A 21485-nucleotide genomic window follows, 5' to 3' on the forward strand; every position below is an offset into this window, starting at 1 on the left:
AAAACCAACATGATACATTCAATATTTAAGACAGCGATATGTACCAAAATACAGGAAACTAATTATAAAATCATTTCACAATGGTACAGAACCCCAGATTAACTTAAAAAATGTCTCCCAAATGTATCAGATAGATGCTGGAGATGCCAGACAGAGCAGGGGACTTTGCTACATGATTTCTGGTCCTGCCCCAGAAGGAGGACATTTTGGGGAAGGTCCAGGAGATAATTCAAAGTTTTAGTGATATGGGAATACAGGAAGACCCAGCTCTTTTTCTCTTGTATCTGTCAGAGATTCCAGGGAAAACATATAGGAATTCTATCCTGTACCACTTGGTGAATGCAGCTAAAGCATGCATTCCGCTCAAGTGGAAACAGACACAACCCACCACAGTGGGTATGTGGCTTAAGGAGGTAGAGGAAGTAAACAGGATGGAAGACCTAGTTTGGACAACTAGAAAAAAAAAAGGGAAATTTATTTAAAAATGTGGTCACCATGGAACTGCTTTATTTCTTCGGAGGAAGGGAAAAAACAAATTGATACAATTTAAAAGGGAGGAGGGTTATGGGGAGGAGAGGAGAATATTGTTGAATAAGAGGGGAGTCTTTGGAATTTAAAAAGGGGGAATTTTTTTTTGGGGGGGGGAGGGGGGTAAGGAAAGGAGGAGAAAATGGACTATAAATAGAAGCAGCAGCCGGAATACTGAGGTAGTTGAAGTGTCCCGGTGTTCTGGCATATAGTGTCCTGCCATCATATAGTGTCCGCCCCCTATTGCGCATGCTCAGCGCTTGCGCAGTACGGAACAGAAGAAGCTTCGGAAAATCTCTGAAGATGAACGGCACCTGCGCCGTGAGTGGAGGTGGTAGCCCCACCATCCAAGCGGACATAGGGCTGGCAAAATTAGAGAGCCCCTCGCGGGCTCGCTTCGCTCGCCGCGCTTCGGGCTCGGCCTCGCTGCAATTGGTTCTTTTATATTCCAACTCTATGTCCACTTGGATGGTGGGGCTAGAACCTGGACTCACGGCGCAGGCGCCGTTCCTCTTCTGGGAATTTTCGAAATCTGTGTGTGCTGTGTACTGTGCATGCACAGTACACAGCGGACACTATCCGATGGGGGACTGTATATGATAGGACACCGGCAGGGTCTGGGGGAAGCGTCCCCCTTCTGACATAGCATGGAGTAACAACAGGGAGGATGGAATTAAGAGAGGAAGATCACTCTTCTTATTTCTCTGTCTTCATCGCCTTTCTTGTTTTTTTTTGTATACCTGGGTTCATTTGTGTATCCATCTTTATTGGATAGTATATTTGAAACCTCCAGGAGTAGATGGAATGGAATGGAACAAGGTATTATTATTATGTTGTTTTTTTCCCCCCCAAGTCTGGCTGTATGTGCAGAAATGAAATGTTATATACAGAAGGATTGTTCTTTTTTCTCCTGTTATAAAAAGAAAAAAAAAAAGAAATTAGAAAAAAAACAAAAGTGATCTTGCGGCGAATCCGCAGATACCACTTTTAACTTGTACCGGACCACCAGCCAAACAAAGGGATACTGGGGTTTTGGCAGCTAGCTGCTGCCATAACAACGATATCCATCCCCAAAGTAATGATGTACATCGGCGTGCGGCGGTCCGGACATGGTTACGTTTTGTACCCCCAGCACCTGCTGGGAGGAGACTGCACCTATTCTTTTCTACCGGCTTCAAATTTCACCACAAATGTTTACTAAGTGACTGCCAAACTACAGATGTAATTTTGCACACGCTTCCCCATGAAAGGCGCCTCAGCATTTGTTCTGTTTGTGGATCTGAAACCTCCCCAAAGTTTGGGCTAGGGGTGATAGGGTCGGTTGGGGTTGCTATGTTGTTGTCTGTTTGTGTTTTTTGTTTTTAGACAAGTGGTGTTATATATACTACTCCTATCTCCATTCATCATGTTGAACCTTAATTTGACAAGTGATTATGGCTAATTGCACTATTGTCTCTTGGAACACCAGGGGGTTGAATTCATCAGTGAAGAGGTCCCTGGTTTTTCAATTCCTGAAATCCTATCGCCCACAGATTTGTATTCTGCAGGAGACCCACCTGACTGGGAGTAAATTGTTGAGTCTTAAGAAACCCTGGGTGAGTCACCATTACCACTCCTCCTATACCAATTACTCCCGGGGGTTAGCATCCTGGTTCATAAATCCCTTCCCTTTCGACTACTGACCTTGAAGCTGGACCCGGACGGCCGCTATGTTATATTACATTCCATGTTGGATAGACTGGAGGTGGTTCTGGTGGAACTATAAAATTGTGACTTATTCTACTGACAATGTATTGATTTTTGGGGACTTTAATCTGGTCCCTGATGCTGGGGTGGACAGACTCTCCTCGGTGGCTTGTGCCCCCTCTGATTTGGTTGCATGGGCGGAGGCCTCCAACTTTACCGATGTGCGGGCCTATACGTGCCACTCTGCTTCACACAAAACCTTCTCTCACATAGACCGGGTCTGTTCTCCTCATGGTTTGGGATGTCTCTATTCTTCCTCGTGGCATCTCGGACCATGCCCCAATTGCTTTACAACTAAATGTATCTATGGCCCCGACAGACAGACTTTGGCACCTGTCCAAATTTTGGTTATCTGACTCAAGGGTGTCTGAACCATATAGATCAGATATTATACGATATTGGAATGATCTGGATCGCTCTACTTCTTTGCCCACCACCTGAGATGCCTTTAAAGCAGTACGTAGAAATTTGAGAGCAGAGTTGGGGCGGGCTGAGGAGAGGGTAGCGGCTTTTGAGGTGGAGTACTCCCAGTCCAGAGACTCCAGAGTGTATTCTGCTTTTCAGGCCGCTCTGAGGGATGTTCTCTTGCTTCGTACGTCTGCCACAAAAAAAAGCTCTTACATCAGTCTCAGCGTATTTTTTAACACGGGGAAAAGAATGGTCGCATGTTGGCACTGCTGGCTACGGAGAGCTCTTCGCCTGTGTCCATCCCCGACATTAGATATGCAGATGGATCACATTTGACTGATCTTATCTCTATCAATAACTGTTTTACGTCTTATTGTCAGGAGCTTTATAGATCTCGGGGGTTGGGCACGGATGAGGAGCTGCATAATTACTTATAATAAATTGAGTTGCCCTGTTTAACAGCTGCCTTCTAAGATGCGATGGACAGCACCATCACCCTGGGACTGCTTTGGGGGGCGGTGGCCTCTCTGCAGGCTGATAAAACCCTAGGCCCTGATGGCCTACCAGCCGAGTTTTTTAAAACATATACGGAAGAGCTGCTCCAGACATTTAGGGCTGTGCTTCTTAAGGCGATGGGAGGAGGAATCTCTCCCCCTCTCCATGTGAGAGGCAGTTGTGGTGGTCCTCCTAAAACCTGAGAAGACCCCGGGTCAGTGTTCCTCATACCAGCCTATTTCCCTCCTTAATGAGGATGCAAAAATGTTGGCAAAGGTTCTAGCTGGTTGACTGAACACTGTAATCAGGTTGGTCTGCCTGAACCAGATCGGTGGATTTATGCCAGGTAGGCGAATGGATATTAATATCTAAAGGCTTCTTACTCATCTATCGAGGGCTAACGGTGACGGTTCAGAGGTGGTGGCCTTTCTGGATGCCTGAAAAGGCCTCCAATTCAGTGGAGTGGCGCTACCTCTGGGCCACCCTACGTAAGTTTGGGTTTGGTCCCCGATTCATAAAATGGATTAATTCAGTCACTTTACCATAACCCTAAAGCCAGGATTCAAACTAACAACTCCCTATCACCCTCCTTTCGCCTGACCTGAGGTACCAGGCAGGGCTGCCCACTCTCCCCATGTTAGGGCTGCCTCATTGGTAGAAGGCATTCAGGTGGGGGTGGTGATTGACAAGATATCTCTGAACGCAGATGATACCCTTTTGTATTTACTCTCTACCTGCGGCCCTACAAATTTTTGAGGCCTTTGGGTCTTTTTCAGGTATAAGAGTCAATTGGGGTAAATCAATCCCGTTTCATCTGCATGCCTCAAATCCCCTTCCCCAGTCTGCTACTCCATTAGCTTGGGTTACTGAATTCAAATATTTGGGGGTGGTGGTGCGAGGCCCTTTGTCCTCATACTTTGACCTAAATCTACTGCCACTGCTAAGGGCCTTCTCCCAGAGGTGCGTGGCCTGGAGGCCTCTCCCTCTCACTCTGGCGGGAAGAGTAAATTTAGTTAAGATGCAGTATTTACCCAAGTTCCTATACCTTTTTGGTAACTCTCCTCTGTTACCCCCAGCTTCCTTTTTTGATAAATTGAATGGCATTATACCCTCTTTCATGCAGAATGGGAGACCTCCATGTCTGGCTAGTTCCACGCTACCTCTCACACAGGGAGGTTTGTCCTTGCCTAATTTTCTGGCCTGTGTTGGAGGGCAAGCTCCGCTCATTTTCTGATCTTGGGACTGCTTATGATCTACCACAGTGGATGTTTTTTTAGCTACTTTCAACTCTGACATGAATTTCACAAGCAGTTCCCACCTTCTCTCACACTGGAGTCTGATCAGGTAGAGAGCTTAGTCATTGCTAAGGTTATAAGCCCTTATCTTCGCTATACTTCCGCCTTTCTATAGCCCCTACTAACAAGTTGGACAGGACTTTTGCTAAATGCCAGGTAGATATCCCCAGTTTAACAGAAGAGGAGTGGGAAGACTGCTTGTCCTCATTTGTTACGAACATTATATCAGATATCAGATCGGTTCCTCCAGATTAAATTCCTGCATAGGGCTCCCCGAAGAGATTAACGGTAATGAATCCTGCAGTTCCAGTCCCTTGCCCGGCATTAGAGATGCAGATGGATCGCCTTTAACTGATCCTATCTCTATCAATAACCATAATGCGTCTTATTGCTCCCGGGGTCGGGTACGGGTGAGGAGATGCATAATTACCTAGAGGAGATTGAGTTGCCCCGTTTAACATCTGCCTTCCAAGATGCGCTGGACAGCACCATCACCTTGGAAGCACTTTGGGTGGCGGTGGCCTCTTTGCAGGCTGGTAAGACCCCAGGCCCTGAATCTAGTGGGGATGAATCCAGACTGGTCCCTGTGCACCAGTTTATGTATCACCTGAGCCAGTCTGGTTGCCAACACATGAACCAGTAGTTTGAAATTGGTTGTGAGCAAGGAGATAAATCTGTAGGAATCAGATAGAGCAGCATCTTTTCCTGGTTTTAATAGCACAACGATTGCCTCATTCATAGAGGTGGCAAAGCTCCCTTCTGAAATGCCTCATTATAAGCCTTCAGTAATATGGGTAGCAATGTGCCTGCATATCACTTGTAGACCTCGGAAGGGAGGCCGTCCATCCCCAGAGATTTATTATTGTAAGATTGTGCTAAAGCTACAGCAAGTTCCTCCTCAATTGAGCAAGGCAGCATCCGATGCCGACAAGCAAGGCAGCACGCAATCATCTAGAAATCATTAAATCTCCATGTTAGAGGGCTGTACTTTAGAAGTATAAAGATCAGTGTAGAATGATCTAAAGATCTGTAGAATATCAGAGGTCTGGGACCAGAGGGTATCCTGATCATCACAAATGGCCATGACAAGAGAGGAAGATCTCTGTGCACATGCCAACATAGCCAGCATGTGCCCAGTAGCCCCCCCCCTCCTCGAAATGAGTTTGCTGTAGGAAAAAAAGTTTATTTTCAGCCAGCTGCAATGCCAGTTGCCTGGACATGGATTGTGCCCCAAACCAAGCCCTCTTTGTGTCCTCCATAGGGTTAGTGATATATCTATCCTCTGTAACCTCTTTGCAAACCATTGTTTCCCAGGCTTTGGTATCATTTTTTTTTTTACAGTTTATTAGTTATATAAATCAACCCCACATATAGGCCTTAGCAGTATTCCAGACAACCCTTAGCCAGGCAGTGTTTATGTTATTGTTTAAAAAAAAAGTTTCGGTAAGCTACGCATGGGACTGGTTCCGGGAATAAGGAAAGCCAGGAAGGGTTACGTTTCCAGCCTGTGCATTTAAAAGGTAGTGGGCAGCGAGATGCTCACCCAAAACAGGGAGTGATCAGATATATGCCTGCTATCATAATACAAGGCTATAACCAGTGGAAGTAGTACGTTATTACCTAAACCTATGTCTGACCTGGACAGTCCCCATGCGTGGCTAGTAACAAGAAAACTTCTTTGTATTTGGGTGTCCAAGTCTTAATATGTCCGTCAGCCTGAGCTCCCCAAATAAGCAAGCAAAAGGTGTAGGTCTCCCTCTTACCGAGGAGGCGTGGGCAGGGGCAGGTAATTTGTCCCATATATGATTTAGGTAATTGTTAAAATCACCCGCTGCCAGGAGCAGGATATCTGGTAAAGGGGCCATGAAGCTCACTAGGCACTTGAGGACCTTGGACGAGAGTGGTAGTGGCATATATATCCCAGCTATTATACAGGACAAGACAAAAACCGTACATAGTAGAAACACATATCTCCCCCTGGATCTATGATCTTGTGAGAGCAGGAGAATATAACACCCTGATGTATCAAGATGCTTACCCCCATGGAATATGCGGAATAGGTGGAATGAAATTGGACATCATACAATCAGGGGGACAAGCTAGGTGTAGGGTCAGGGGAGAAGTGGGTATCCTGCAAGCAAATAATACGGGCATCTAGGGACTTAAGAGTTCAAAGGACTGCCAGTCTCTTCAGTGGGAACTCCAACAAAAAAAATCTAGATGGAAAGTGGGTTTCACTTCAGCAGTGTAGGTGGGATAAACCATTATATAGATAGATCCAATGTTCTCCATTGTCCGCTGTGACTAAGAGGAATGTGGGAAAAGTGAAAAAAACATCTGGGACCAGATAACATCAGAAAAAAAGAAAAAACCCCTTTGATATGGTGATCATATTTCATGTGGAAGCAGAACGTTCCGACTTAGCAGCACAAAGTGCTCCATCCTCCTGATCCAGCCATTGTGCCGCAGAAGTAGGACGATCAAAGTGGATCTCTCCCAGCGCAACCACCCAGAGGTGTGCATGATACAGCATGGCATATTGTAGATTAAGATCTCGGAGACTCTTTTTCACATCTATGAACTTTGCATGTGGTTTTTGTAGTTCCGCAGAGAAGTCTGGGAATAGCAATATTTTGGAGTTGTCAATAGCCATAGCTCCACTCATGGTTCTAGCTTTGGTGAGTATAGCATCCCTGTCCTTGTAATTCAATTGTTTAAAGAGAAATGGTCATGGGTGGTTGCCCAGTGGCAAAGGGCGTGTTGGGACCCTATGCGCCCTCTCAATTGCAAACAGGTGGAAAAAGGTATCTTTGCCAAAGGTAGAGAGAAGCCATGGCCCAATAAAAGGGACAGGATTTTTGCCCTCAGCCCACTCAGGAACCCAGGGCGCGCACATTGTTGCGACGTATGCGATTTTCTAGGTCATCCAGGCGGGCGGCATGCTGGGCTGTGAGAGGACAGTTGTAGTTTAGATCCCTTTGCATGGGGGCCATATCCTCCACTGTGCCCACCTTACCTTCCAGGGCAGAGGTGCGCTCCCGCAGTTTTTGCATATCATGTCGCATTGGATTGACCCCCTGAGGTCACAGGTGCTGGGACGCCGGTACCGTGGAGCTGGGGTCCGTAGAAGAACTTTTTCAGGTGGGTACAGGATAATAGCACGAATTTAAACTAAATTTAGCTGGATAGAGGGTTTTTTTTTTACGGTAAGAACGGCAAGGATGTGGAATTCCCTTTCGCCGGTGGTAGTTTCAAAAAAATATTCGATAAGCACCTGAATGACCAAAACATACAGGGATATATAATGTAATACTGGCATATAATCACACATATAGGTTGGACTTGATGGACTTTCTTGTCTTTTTTAAACCTCACCTACTATGTAAACAGCTGTATCACCCTCCTCCCTGTAGGAAATCCACCTGATTAATATTTTTGATACTGGTGCCCGCAGTGACTTCTTTTAGTTATGATATATGATGAACAGTCCAGTTGCCATGCTTAGGTGCCAAAATGCGCAATTAAGGTAAACATAAAATCAAGTATAGCTTCAAACATGTCAAATCACTAGTGGGGTCAAATTCAACTGCACTGATGAGAAAATTCATAGAATGGTAATTCAAAGAGATGGAAAAAATATCTTAAATGTATGAATTTCTAACAGTATATATGGTATTCGTTTTGGTAAAGTCCCTTCATTCCAAAAATAAAATTTGTTTGAAATTATACTAGGATTTACCCAGCTTTAGTCAAAAGCATGTTAAAGTAACACATAAGCATACTGTATTCAATTTGCTTCAGAGTAACTTACATCATATTTAAAGCAAGAATAAATGGTTTGTGGAATCTTCAATGTGCCTTCATTTCCAACCTCAGAAATGAGGTTGCAAAAATGAGTTATGGGTGCTGTAGTCAGAGCCTAGATTGCAAAACGCGTTGGACTACATATTACATTTTAACAAATATGTTATTGAATCAAAATCATGGATTTGAATTGACTGTGTGTATTTCTTCCTGAGGTCAGATATGAAAGCACCTTGAAAATCCCGCATATCATTTATTCTTGTTCAGATTTGCATTTTTGGAAAATGGTTATACCCAGTTTCTAATTGTTATACGCCATATTTTGCAAGGCCTCTTTTTATACCACATGTACTGGTAATCATGCTGCATCATCTCTATGTACTCCTATGATTATTATGGTCCTATAGTTATTATTATACAGGATTTATATAGCACCAACAGTTTGTGCAGACCTTTACAAAATTAAGGCAGACAGTACAGTTACAATACAGGAGGAATTAGAGGGCCCTGCTAATTAGAGCTTACAATGTAAATGGGAGGGTCAAGTGATACAAAAAGGTAATACGTGTAGGGGAAGAGCTGATGGAGAAAATAAAAGTACAGTTGTTAGGTAGAGGCAGGATAAGGGAGCAAGGAGATTGGTCTTGCGGTATAAGGATTGGTCCAGCGAGTGCCGGTACCTGTTTTAGTGGGTCAAAGAAGATGCCAGTAGAAAGGGAGAGAATAAAGATGTAAGTTAGAGCCTGCAGGTGGTTTGCTCCAGGGAACAGGTGGTTTGGTGGGCATTAGAAAAAAGTTTAGCAAACTCCTCTATAGCAGCAGGGTTAATTGAGAGATGTACAGTATTGAGTGTGGTATGAGACTGACCTTTGTTAGCAAATCTGCTAGTGATAATGAGAAAGTTGTCGGTAAACCCAGTTCCTTGCTTTCGATCATATTAAAAAGGCTGGTGGCAAAATTTAGGCTCTCCTAGAGAATAAAAAATATATAAACATACCTCAATTAGGGGTGTTCAGTAAATGTACAATGTGAAGATTCCCAGCACCTAACCTTAGTAACTGAAGTCTTTTTTTAATGCAGGGTTCTGCACATTGTACAGCATGCTTTCACTTTACAACACTTCCCTTATAAACATACACTATATCACCAAAAGTATTGGGATGCCTGCCTTTACACGCACATAAACTTTAATGGCATCCCAGTCTTAGTACGTAGGGTAATGATTCAGCAAATTTTTGTTGTCTGAAATGTGTCTACGTGTCCTCTGGTGTTATTTTGAATATTTTGATTCCAATAAAGTTTACTTGGAGCCCACATGGAGGTGCAGATGTTTCTTATTTTGACAGGTTCAATATTGAGTTGGCCCACCCTATGCAGCTATAAAAGCTTCAACTCTTCAGGGAAGGCTGTCCACAAGGTTTAGGAGTGTGTCTATGGGAATGTTTGACCATTCTTCCAGAAGCGCATTTGGGAGGTTAGGCACAGATGTGGATGAGAAGGCCTGGCTCCGCTCTAATTCATCCCCATGGTGTGCTAACGGGTTGAGTTCAGAACTGTGCAGGCTAGACAATTTCCTCCACACTCGCTCATCCATGTCTTTATGGACCTTATTTGTGCACTGGTGAGCAGTCATGTTGAAACAGGAAGGGGCCATCCCCAAACTGTTTCCACAAACTTGGGAGAATGAAATTGTCAAAAATGTCTTGGTATGCTGACACCTTAAGAGTTACCTTCACTGAAACTAAGGGGCCCAACCCTGAAAATCAACCCCACTCCATAACCCCCCCTCCATCAAATGATTTGGACTAGTGCACAAAGCAAGGTCCTTAAAGACATGGATTAGCCAGTTTGGGGTGCAGGAACTTGCCTGGCCTGACCTCAACCCGATAGAACACCTTAGGGATGAATTAGAGCCGTGACTGCGAGCCAGGCCTTCTTGTGCACATCACTGCCTGACTTCACAAATGCACTTCTGGAAGAATGGTTCCCATAGACACACACTCCTAAACCTTGTGGACAGCCTGCCCAGACAAGTTGAAGCTGTTATAGCTGCAAAAGGTGGGTCAACTCAATATTGAGCCCTACGGACTAAGACTGGGATCCCATTAAAGTTCATGTGTGTGTGTAAAGCCAGGTGTCACAAAACTTTTGGTAATATAGTGTATTCACCAGACAGGAGTAGACCAGACCAGCACCTCTGATGTATTTCACCCCCATTAGACTTAAACATAGAGAAACATATACAATTAAGCCCAATATCAATGACACGTGTCAGAGAGGACTACCAGCAAGTCAGTTTGATTGAATAAACATTAATAGAGCAATGTCATCAGTGTGCGGCCTTTTATTGGATTACTGTGGATTTATGTGTGAGACAAAGGCCAAGCATCTGGCTCACAGCAGACCAGAGAAGCATGCTTGGGTTTAAAGCACCACAGCTCTTTGGGACCTTGAATTTTGCACTGCATAACAGCACATCATGACTGCAGCAGCATGCTGTCACCACAGTCAGGGCTTCTGTTTTCACCAGGTCTTCCTTCCAGGTTTGTAGGCTTTGACTGTTTGAACGGCTGAGCCGCTATGATGTCACTCCCACGCATCTGCATGGGAGTAACAATCACAGCACAGCTCTGGATTGACAGCACATTCAGTGTGCCCTTACTTCTGAGTGCAGTGCGCATGCTCCGAGAACATCACCGGCTGAAGAAATTATGAATATCACCTAAGCGGTACATGTTTCAGAGATATCCTTTGTACCTACAGGTAAACTTTATTAGAAGCTTACCTGTAGGTACAAGTGACTGAGAAGTAGTAAACAATTTTCTATTAAAAACTTAAATATAGTAAACACACAACACAGAATGAAGCCGACTAGCGTGGTTTTGGTTCAGGTTGGGTTCAGTTTAAATTGAATTTTAAAAGATTAGTCCGTACACATGTATGGTCAGATCTTAGAGAACTGGCCCTTTAATAAAATTACTAGACATCGGCTGTGTACAGGACAAAATACATTCTGGACAATCAAAGAATGTCTATATGCACCAATCCAGTCATCTCAGGATCAGATTTTGGTAGAGGAGTAGGTTTTTCCTTTATATAATCCCAGGCTAAAGCAACCTAATAAAAACAACCCATCCACAATCCTACCATCAACACATCAACCAATCCTAATTATATATAGAACATGCCAATGAGCTATCTCAGCAGCATCTATGTGTAAATAAATGGTATTTATTAAGGAAACATGACAGGAAATATATTTACCTGGTTCAAATCCTCCAGATTAGCAAACAACCTAACCAGATCCACATCCAACAGAAGATCATTGTTCTGTAAGTGCTTTAGTCCATGAAAAAATATCTATAGTATAAAAAAGAAAAAGCATAAGTGCAGTGTTGTCATAAATGATATACAATATTTTTCTTTCGCCGATAATAGAAGGTGAATACAATAATACCTGAAAATATTTAAACACGAAATGGTCCATTGCAAAGGTCTCAGACCCATAAAACCCGAGTTCTAATTCCTATTGCTTGTTGTGTGTGTATAAAGCTGGCCATACACTAGTAGATTTTTGTATGAACAGTCATACGAAAATTCTCAATACATTTGCTAATGTCGTTTGGAAGTACTTCAAATTTTCTCTTACCATTCGATTTTGGAGTAAATGGACTTTCCAGAATGAAAACTACATTCATTTTTAGAAATTTGTTAGTATAAAAAAAATGTTCCATCTCGCTCTTTCAAATTTTTTGGGGACTGTGGTCAAAAACAAACATTGATTTGACCCCACTAATGATTAAAGCGGAGTGCAGGACTTTTTTTTTTTTTTTTTTTTAACCACTTCCCGACCAGCGCACGACAATGTACGTTGACAGAATGGCACGGGCAGGCATATTGGCGTACAGGTACGTCCAATATTCAATGCCGCCCTGCCATCGGGAGCGCGCCGCCGGCGGCGCGCTCCCACGCTGGTCGGGACCCCCGTGAGTCCGGTTGCAGGACCCGCGGACTCGATCGCCGCGGGCATCCCCGCGATCGTCTCACGGAGCGGCCGAATGGAGGAAATGCAGAGTAAACAGCATTTAGTGTAAACTAGTGACGCTGATCTCTGCTCCATGTGATTGGAGCAGAGATCAGTGTTCACTAAATGAAAGCCCAACCCCCCCACAGTTAGTAACACACCCCTAGGAACACTTAACCCCTACACTGCCACCCACTGGTTAACCCCTTCACTGCCAGTGTCATTTACACAGGAATCACTGCATTTATATAGCAGTGATTACTGTATAAATGACAATAGTCCCAAAAATGTGTCAAAAATGTCCGATGGGTCCCCCACAATGTCGCAGTCACAATAAAAATCGCTGATCGCCGCCATTACTAGTAAAAAAAATAATAATAAAAAATTATTAATAAAAATGCTATAAAACTATCCCTATTTTGTAAACACTATAACTTTTGCGCAAACCAATCAATAATCGCTTATTGCGATTTTTTTTACCAAAAATATGTAGAAGAATACGCATCTGCCTAAACTGTATAATATTTATTATAACAAAAAGTAAAAAATAATGCGTTTTTTTCAAAATTGTTGCTCTATTTTTGTTTATAGCGCAAAAAATAAAAACCGCAGGGGTGATCAAATACCACCAAAAGAAAGCGCTATTTGTGGGAAAACAAGGACGTCAATTTTGTTTGGGAGCCACGTCACACGACCGCGCAATTGTCAGTTAAAGCGACGCAGTGCTGAATCGCAAAAAGTGGTCTGGTCTTTGACCAGCAAAATGGTCCGGTCTGCAAGTGGTTAAATAAACTCCTGTGACAGTGCACGTCTTAGGACTTACTTTAAACTCCTGATCCAGCAAGCAGCTATCCCGATTGTGGGCATCTGAAGCCTGCTGGGACTCTTGTCCAGAATTAGGTGCAGCTGGCTACCCAGCATGCACCTCCCGATCTTGAGCATGTGCAGTGGGAATGAATCACGGCCCACTATGTGTATAGTAGGTAAAATAACAGGATACTAGCAGCAGGGGGATGCTCATTGACTCCTGGGATTATTGGCACTGCCATCCAGGGAGCCAATGAGAAAATGGAGATTGCGTACCTCGCCGCGGGGAGGGTGGACGGAAATACAGCCTATTCCCTCAACAAAAAGTTGATAAAAAGATTTAAAAAAATAAATAAATAAAAAACTATCCGAAAATGAATGAGAATGCAGTCGGCAATAATTGCAGCCGATGCTGTAAATTAGGGTGGAACTCCACTTTAAGAAAACCGAATGAATGTTCTTAAATTAAATATTTTGAACAAAATTCTGCTAGTGCGTGGCCAGCTAAACTCACATGTTTGTCATTTTTCAGAAGAAAAGCATTCCAAATCTCTGCTGAGCAAGCATGTTAATACCTATGGCGAGGAGCAGAAGCGGAATATATTGACACCTACTGGAGGAATCATTCAACAGATTGTCTCTGTACAAGAAAATAACACTTGGACAACGTGTCTGATTTTTTATATCCTTGAGATCTGTTGGCTGAGTGTTCAACTGGCCATAGCCAAGATAGTGTGGAAATCAGTTGAACTGGGCAACTATCATCAGTATCATCATTCAGTTGGGGAATCATTGTTATAGCAGATTTCAAAGGGATTCCAATAGTATGTCATCACCAACATAACAAAAAGAAAGATCGCTGTCTGAATACTCAGGGATGATCAAAAACAAACCCTCTCTAGCCAAATCATTAACAAGGAAAGCATTTCCAGACCAGTCTGTTATTGAAGAACTACTAATTAAGTCCTTTAATTACTAGTGTACAGTACAACAGAAATTAACCCCTGTATTGTACTAATAGCTCTGTGGTTTTCCTATTTCTTTTTGGCAAGATGTGGCTGGGTGGAGGGAGGAGTAGGATACCAAAGTGTGAATGACAGACACCCTATTGTGAGTAATTTTTTTTTATGTTGGCCTGCCAGTAGATCGAAGATCTTTCTTAGATGCAAATCTAATATTCTCAGCCTTGCGAATTCAGACAATATTTTCATTTCTACTGTAGTTCAAGTTAAAATGGCAGTCATTTGAAATGACAGATAATAATACATTGATTGCATAACCCACATTTTGGGAAAGGAAGGTCAACATGGCTTCAAGAGTTCCAAACTTCCAGCGTTCAAATTAAGCTGAATGGCCAGAAAGGCACATGTAATTGTATAAAGGCTGATCGCTATGTATTTGCAGCGCCTGTACATTTGTTTCTCTTGTCCTCCCCACAGTTCCAGAATTCCTACATCTGTCAGATTCAGCCATCACTGTAAATAGGCGAATCTGTTGCAAACAAGTTGCCTGTGTTGTAGTGTGACCCAATCTAGCCATGTATGAGCATAAGCTATAAACGCCTACAGACAAAGTGGACAATATCACTAAATGGGGATTTTTTTTAAATATGATTTTTGTCTTTCAATTGTCTATTTTTACCCCATGATAGAGGCAACATAGGTTCTGCAATTCACATATAGTGGGGAAAATAATTATTTGACCCCCTGTAGATTTTGTAAGTTTGCCCACTAACAAAGAAATTAAGGGTCTATCATTTTTATCATAGGTGTATTTTAAATGATAGACACAGAATATCAAACAATCCAGAATGTTATAAACCAAGTTGCAGTTCAGCAAGTAAAACATGGCTTAGTACTTGGTGGAGAACCCCTTGTTGGCAAGCACAAAAGTAAAATGTTTCTTGTAGTTGGTTACCAAGTTTGCACACATCTCAGAAGGGATTTTGGTCCACTCTTCTTTACAGATCTTCTCTAAATCTTAAGGTTTCTTGGCAACTCAAAAGCCTTCATGACCTTAATGTGCTTCTTCTTGAGCCACACCTTTGTTGCCTTGGTGGTATCCACAACCTATCGAGCGAGTGATGGTTATTTTGTATTTTTTTCATTTGCGAATAATCACTCCAACAGTTGTTTCCTTCACACCAAGCTTCTTGCTGATGGTCTTATAACTCATTCCAGCCTTGTGCAGGTCTACAATCTTGTCCCCAACATCCTTTGACAGCTCTTTGGTATTGCCCAGGATAGTGAGGTTTAAACGGAAGAAAGATTCTGTGGATAAGTGCTTTTCTACACATAACGAGTTGTCATTAGGAGCACCTTCTTAAATTGACAGAACTAATCTGTGTACCACATGAGCACACACTGTAAAACAGTCTGTGGGAGCCAGAATTATTGTTAGTTGGCAGGGGATCAAATACTTATTTTACTCACTGAACGGCAACTCAAATTTATAACATTTGTATAGTTTTTATTCTGGATTTTTGGTTGATATTCGGTCTCATTTAAAATACATCTATGACAAAAATTATAGACCCTCCATTTCTTTGTAAATGGGCAAACATACAAAATCTTCAGGGGATCAAATAATTAATTTTACCCACTGTACAGGGTTATACGATACAGCTGAGAATGTTTATAGGTGTGCTGGGATCATATGGCACCATTTATTAGTTATAAGCACGGTCTAGAAAACATTCCCACACCGTATACATTTGGAAAACTACTTTCAAAATCTAATTATTAAAGGACATTCAATGAAAAAAAAAAAAGTGTAACTAAACTCACCATTTTCAGAACTAGTAAATGCTCCAAAAAATAAGTGCATTCAGAAGTAAAAAGCTCCCATACGGACTGTTTTCTTTTCCTATTTACTGCACTAGGAATCCCCTTTGGTTCAATATCATGCATGTTTCTGAATTCTTCCCAAGTTTTATCCTGTATTTAGAAGAAAAGCATAATAAACCATCTATGTTGATCTACCAAATACATTGAAAATGCTTTACAAATTATTTAAATCTGAACAAGGATACAGTAAAATTAGTTAGATGTTAAAATGACTAAAAACAGAATTATTTTGGCAGGATATAAATCTAGCCATGGCTCTAGATGTGCACACAAACAACATTTATGTTAATTATAATCATACATATCTGTGGTCAAAATGTAAAATCATATATTCATTTCCACATTGTATTTTAATTAATTCTAGCCCACGCCTAATAATCTGCCATTTGTAAACTTACTTTGTGATGTTCTGTACGCATTTACTTACCTGAATTCTGTGACACCTATTTACTATGCAACTTACATAGTTACATAGTAGGTGAGGTTGAAAAAGACACAAGTCCATCAAGTCCAACCTATGCTGGGTCACAGAAATCCCAGAGCCCGCTTTCTGAACTACAGGGGTTCTGAGCAGAAATTGCAGGAGGCAGAGTCAGAATAGAATTTACTGTTTGCAGGCAGCAGGTACCATGGGATTTGTATTGGAATTGGAATATGAATTGAAAGTAAACAGCAGAAGAGAAGCTTAAAAAAACATGAAGGGGTCCAGAAAGTTGTGGAAAGAGATGGCCAGATGACAGGCAGCAATCACAACATGAAAGATTTTTCAAGTAAACTTATATTGAATTGTCAAAGATAACTATTGTTTGTATTGTTATTACAATGCTGATGTTATAGAATGAAATGAAAACTACAATGACTTGTACTTCGTATTAATATTATTATTTGTGCATAATATTTATTAAAGCTTAGCCATTTATGTACGTTTTGGATAGAGGAGGAAAAGCTTAGAGCTTAGGTTTGTGGTCTTTTCGGAGATTCTCCTTCACTGACCATTTATGTGATTGTTAGCTGGTCATAATAAAGTGAAGGGAAATCTGCATACAAACCACATGAAACCTCTAGCCAAAACAGAAAAAACATTTTTTGGCTGGAGTTGGACTTTAATAAAACTCTGAATTTCCAAACATATTTGTTATGTAAATATTACAGTATATTATTAGCCACTTAGGCTTTGCAACGATACCTTGACATTGTAAAAACTGTATTCACTGAAATCTGGAATCTTGAAACAAGACAGGCAGTTTTCCAAATCTGAAATCTGTTTCTGTTTCCCTTTGATAAACTGAAAGGAAAAAAAAGCAACAGTTATGACATTTTTACAGTACAATTACCTGCTGGCATATAGTATAGAGTATTTTAATCTTGTTAATAACCCACTAATGATTAACAAATCAACCAACCAGATTTAAGCCTAATGCTGCTTTCACACTGGCACGGTGTGGTTTGACCACACTGCGAGAGCAGCGCGGTGTACCAGTGAGTTAGCTGCGCTTTCCCATAGAGTTCTATCAGGTTCTACAGTTTTGGTGCACTTTCTGAAAGCTCATTGAAACCATAGGACCTAATAGAACTCTATGGAAAAGAGCATCCAACCTAAACCGAACCCATGGGTACGCTGCTTATTCTAATCTCTATGATATCTGAAAATAATTCCTGGCTGTTGGACCCTGTATGAAAAAAAGCAAAAAAATAAATAAAAAAAAACACATAAAAGGCTACGAGTGTGGCACACCAGACTGGTATTTCCAAAAGAAGAGGAGTGCAAATATGCACACCCTGGTCTATGCTGATATCACCCTGTAACCCTGGCAGTGCTTGAAACTGGGAACCCCAAAATTCTCTAAGCTTCAAAAAAAAAAAACAGCCCAATAATTTTTAAACAAATAAACTTTCATGGTAGAGGGTATTATTTGTATTTGTATACAGGATTTATATAGCGCCAACAGTTTACGCAGCGCTTTACAACTTGAGGGTATACAAGTACAAATACAATACGCTTTACAATACACTTTAATACCGTAAGAATCAGAGGGCCCTGCTCCTTAGAGCTTACAATCTAAGAGGGATTTGTACTTTAAATATCATGCATGCATTCATGCCCATTTATCTCCAAGTAACAATAAAGACCATTGTTAAAACAAAAACATAAAAAGAAAATAGGAGATACTCACTGATGTTTTCTTAGAGAAAGGCCATTTTGGCTTCTTAGCATCTAGATAAAAAAATATTGTGTTATTAATGCCTTAATTTTCACCATTGACAGTACTTGTTTTATACTTGATAAAAAATAATAGTGTGCTAATTATTATAAATTGAGAATCAATTGGAATGCCCAAACACACATAGTGAGATATTGTGAATCAATGGTACCATATATACAAAAGGACACCAATAAACAAAAAATAGTTTAAACGAAAAATTATAAAAATATGTTGAAAAAATGTGCTATATATAAATATAAAAGCTCACATGCAATCCAAGGTTATTATGCAGATTCTTCCGTGATAACCGTAAATTATTTCACTCCGGGATCCGTGCCACACAATAATATACAAGTGTGTGATTTGAAAAAAATAAGATTAACACGGCCACCTCTCGGTGCCACGCCTGCTTACCTCATCGATATAACCCCTTGGGTCAAATCACGCTTTAATGATGTAAGTAAAGGATTGGAAGAGACCATCCGCAGTTAAGTAATAGGATCCTGTATTTTCCTCTCTGTGCACCTTGGGATCCACTCCTTGAGGTTAGATACTCGAAGCAAATGAAAAAGCACCATTGCGCAAGATTGTAAAAACAATGCTTGTTTATTTAAACACAAAATAGTCCACGCACTTGGATATATTGTTTCCCTTGAGAACATCACATGACCTGTGACGCAACACGTCGGGAGGAGCCAGTGACATCACGTCCGGTGGTTCATTTTCTCGGAAGCACGGTGAGGGGGAGAGCTGCCTATGAGCGTTTTTTTGTGGAAATTTTTTTGTTTAAATAAACAAGCAATCCTTGATAGATAAATATCAGATGCCACCTATAGAGCATTATAGGCTAACCCAAATACATCATTATTTACGAACCTTGGCCCGAAAGGGCGACTTAGCGACAATGACACCCATGGAAAACTTATGTAGACAACATGATAAGATTAGAGGTTATAGATCTGTAATGTATATGGTATTAACTTATGCAAATGTGAAACTAAGCTACATGACTCTATGGGAAAGGGACCTCCAAGAGACAAGAGATCTCGAGGAATGGCTTTCAATAGCGACCGCAGCATCTCGCTCCCCAATCAACACTTCAATTATCGAGGCCAACTACAAGGTTTTGCTACGGTGGTATATGGTGCCGGCCAGATTAGCCACTTTTGTGCCAGGAGCCTCCTCGACTTGTTTCAGAGGATTTCGGACAGATGGGGACAGCTTACCATATTTGGTGGACGTGCCCCAAAGTCAGGAGGTTCTGGATCAGGGTCTACAACTTTGGTTACACACTGCTAAAATCACGATAGCAAGAAATTGGAGGTCTGAAATCCTACCACTAGATCAATTTAAACATAAAGTATCATGGATTATGTTCAACGAAAGACTTACAACAATAGTACAGGACAAAATGAAAGTATTTCATAAAGTATGGGACCCATGGATCAAATACCTGACAAACGTCCCTCGGACCCTACCAACTGAAGACCCCTCTTAACCGATCTGGGTAGCGTGGAGCCCCTTCCCCCCCCCCTTCTCTTCCCCTTTCACTACTCCCAACTTCCTTTCCATTGCATTCTATTCTTTCTCCCCTCTCCCTTCTTACCTAGTTAAGGATTGATAATATCTTGATTCTCGACGAGTTGAGCTGTTGATGTGCGGGGGGGGCCCACACCTGAGGCACGGGAACTGGCGGCCCCCGCTGTACATCATATCATAGACTTACAGGATGGAGCCAGCCTCAGCCCAGAGGCAAGGCAAGGAAGGGTATGGCAGCAAAGTTTATATACAGTTAAATGTGCATATTGTCCTACTAGCCAAAGGTTTGCAGTTGCTTAATATCACATAGCGGAAACTGAAAGCTAAACTGATGACTCGGGACATTCAGGAATGATTTCCAATGCAAGTGTATGTATGTTATGTTGTAACCAACGTGCAATACCCAAAGAAATGTTGAGGATTGTATGATTTGTATTCTGTAAACCTTAATAAAAATAATTGAAAACAAACAAGCAATGTTTTTACAATGAGAAATAAAAGTGATAAAGTCCTTCTCGCTACTAGGAGTAGACCAGAAGGATCAATGAGTGAGTGAAAGATACAAATAGATGATGTGTTCACAAGTGCTGAAAAATCGAAGTGTTCACAATAACATCAAATTAGTGGAAAAGAACATAAATAATTTTGTGCAAAAGTGAAATAAATAAAATTCAAATCAAACAGTGATGTGTATAGGGAAAATATATAACAACTAGATAAAAAGCACAGGGGGCCAATGTGCAAAGATAGATGAGGGATATATCAATCCTCTACGCGTTAGAGTAAATGTGGGTGATGTCAATCAAAGTTGACCAAAGTGTCTCCGTGCCTAATGTGCAAGTATAAAAAAAAAAATATCCAGATAAAAAAGTGTCTAAAAAATGAATATTAAAAAATTAAATTAATAAAAGTGAAAAAATTGATGTCTACTAAGCGAGCCTATCCCAGGAGTAGAACAAATATGAATAAATACAACGATTTAAGAAGGTGAGAGTCCAGAGAGACTATAAACCAGGAAGATAGCTATCTGACCTTCGTCTATGAACAATTTATGAACTTTACCAATTTATTTTAATAATTTATTTTAATTATTTTTACATTTACTGTTATTTGGAGCATCGTTGTATTTATTGATATTTATTCTACTCCTGGGACTCCTGGGATAGGCTCACTTAGTACACATTTTTTTCACTTTTATTCATTTATTGAATTAGGTATTTATTTCATTTTTAATATTCATTTTTTAGACACTTTTATCTGGATTTTTTTTTTATACTTGCACATTAGGCACTTTGGTAAACTTTGATTGACATCACCCATATTTACTCTAACACAGAGGATTGATATATCCCTCATCTATCTACTGTTTGATGTTAATTTTATTTATTTCACTTTTGCCCAAAATTATTTATATTCTTTTCCAATGTTTTTACAATGTTCCGGAGTGAAATCATTTACGGTTATCACAGAAGAATCTGCATAATAACCTTGGATTGGCTGTGGACTTTATATATCACATTTTTTCAACATATTTTTATAATTTTTTTTTTCTTTTTATAATTTTTTGTTTAAACAATTTTTCATTTATTGTTGTCCTTTGTATATATTTGTACCATCGATTCACAATATCTCAATACATATGTGTCTTTGGGCATTCCAATTGATTCAAAATTTATAATGAATAGCACACTATTATTATCACATATTTATTATTGGTGGTAGATCACTATCAAATAGTTGCAGCTGTTCAATATGAACACAAATCAGTTCTTTAACATAGCAGTGCTTG

General features: G+C 40.9%; 1 protein-coding gene across 3 annotated transcripts in view; it reads right to left on the reverse strand.

The window, feature by feature from the left end:
* PLEKHG7 (pleckstrin homology and RhoGEF domain containing G7) overlaps positions 1-21485 on the reverse strand; it is a 154556-nt gene that overhangs the window by 51187 nt on the left and 81884 nt on the right. For all 3 annotated transcript variants that reach the window (XM_077470785.1, XM_077470787.1, XM_077470786.1), the window contains 5 exons: positions 18128-18168; positions 17140-17238; positions 15894-16043; positions 11541-11636; positions 9144-9245 (listed from right to left, as the gene is read on the reverse strand). In XM_077470785.1, the coding sequence (XP_077326911.1) occupies positions 9144-9245; positions 11541-11636; positions 15894-16043; positions 17140-17238; positions 18128-18168 (488 nt within the window). The remainder of the gene's footprint in view (positions 1-9143; positions 9246-11540; positions 11637-15893; positions 16044-17139; positions 17239-18127; positions 18169-21485) is intronic.

This window comes from Lithobates pipiens, unplaced genomic scaffold (genome assembly GCF_037356315.1).
Source record: "Lithobates pipiens isolate NorthernLeopardFrog02 unplaced genomic scaffold, aLitPip1_a1.2 Scaffold_8, whole genome shotgun sequence".
NCBI classification, from domain to species: domain Eukaryota; kingdom Metazoa; phylum Chordata; class Amphibia; order Anura; family Ranidae; genus Lithobates; species Lithobates pipiens.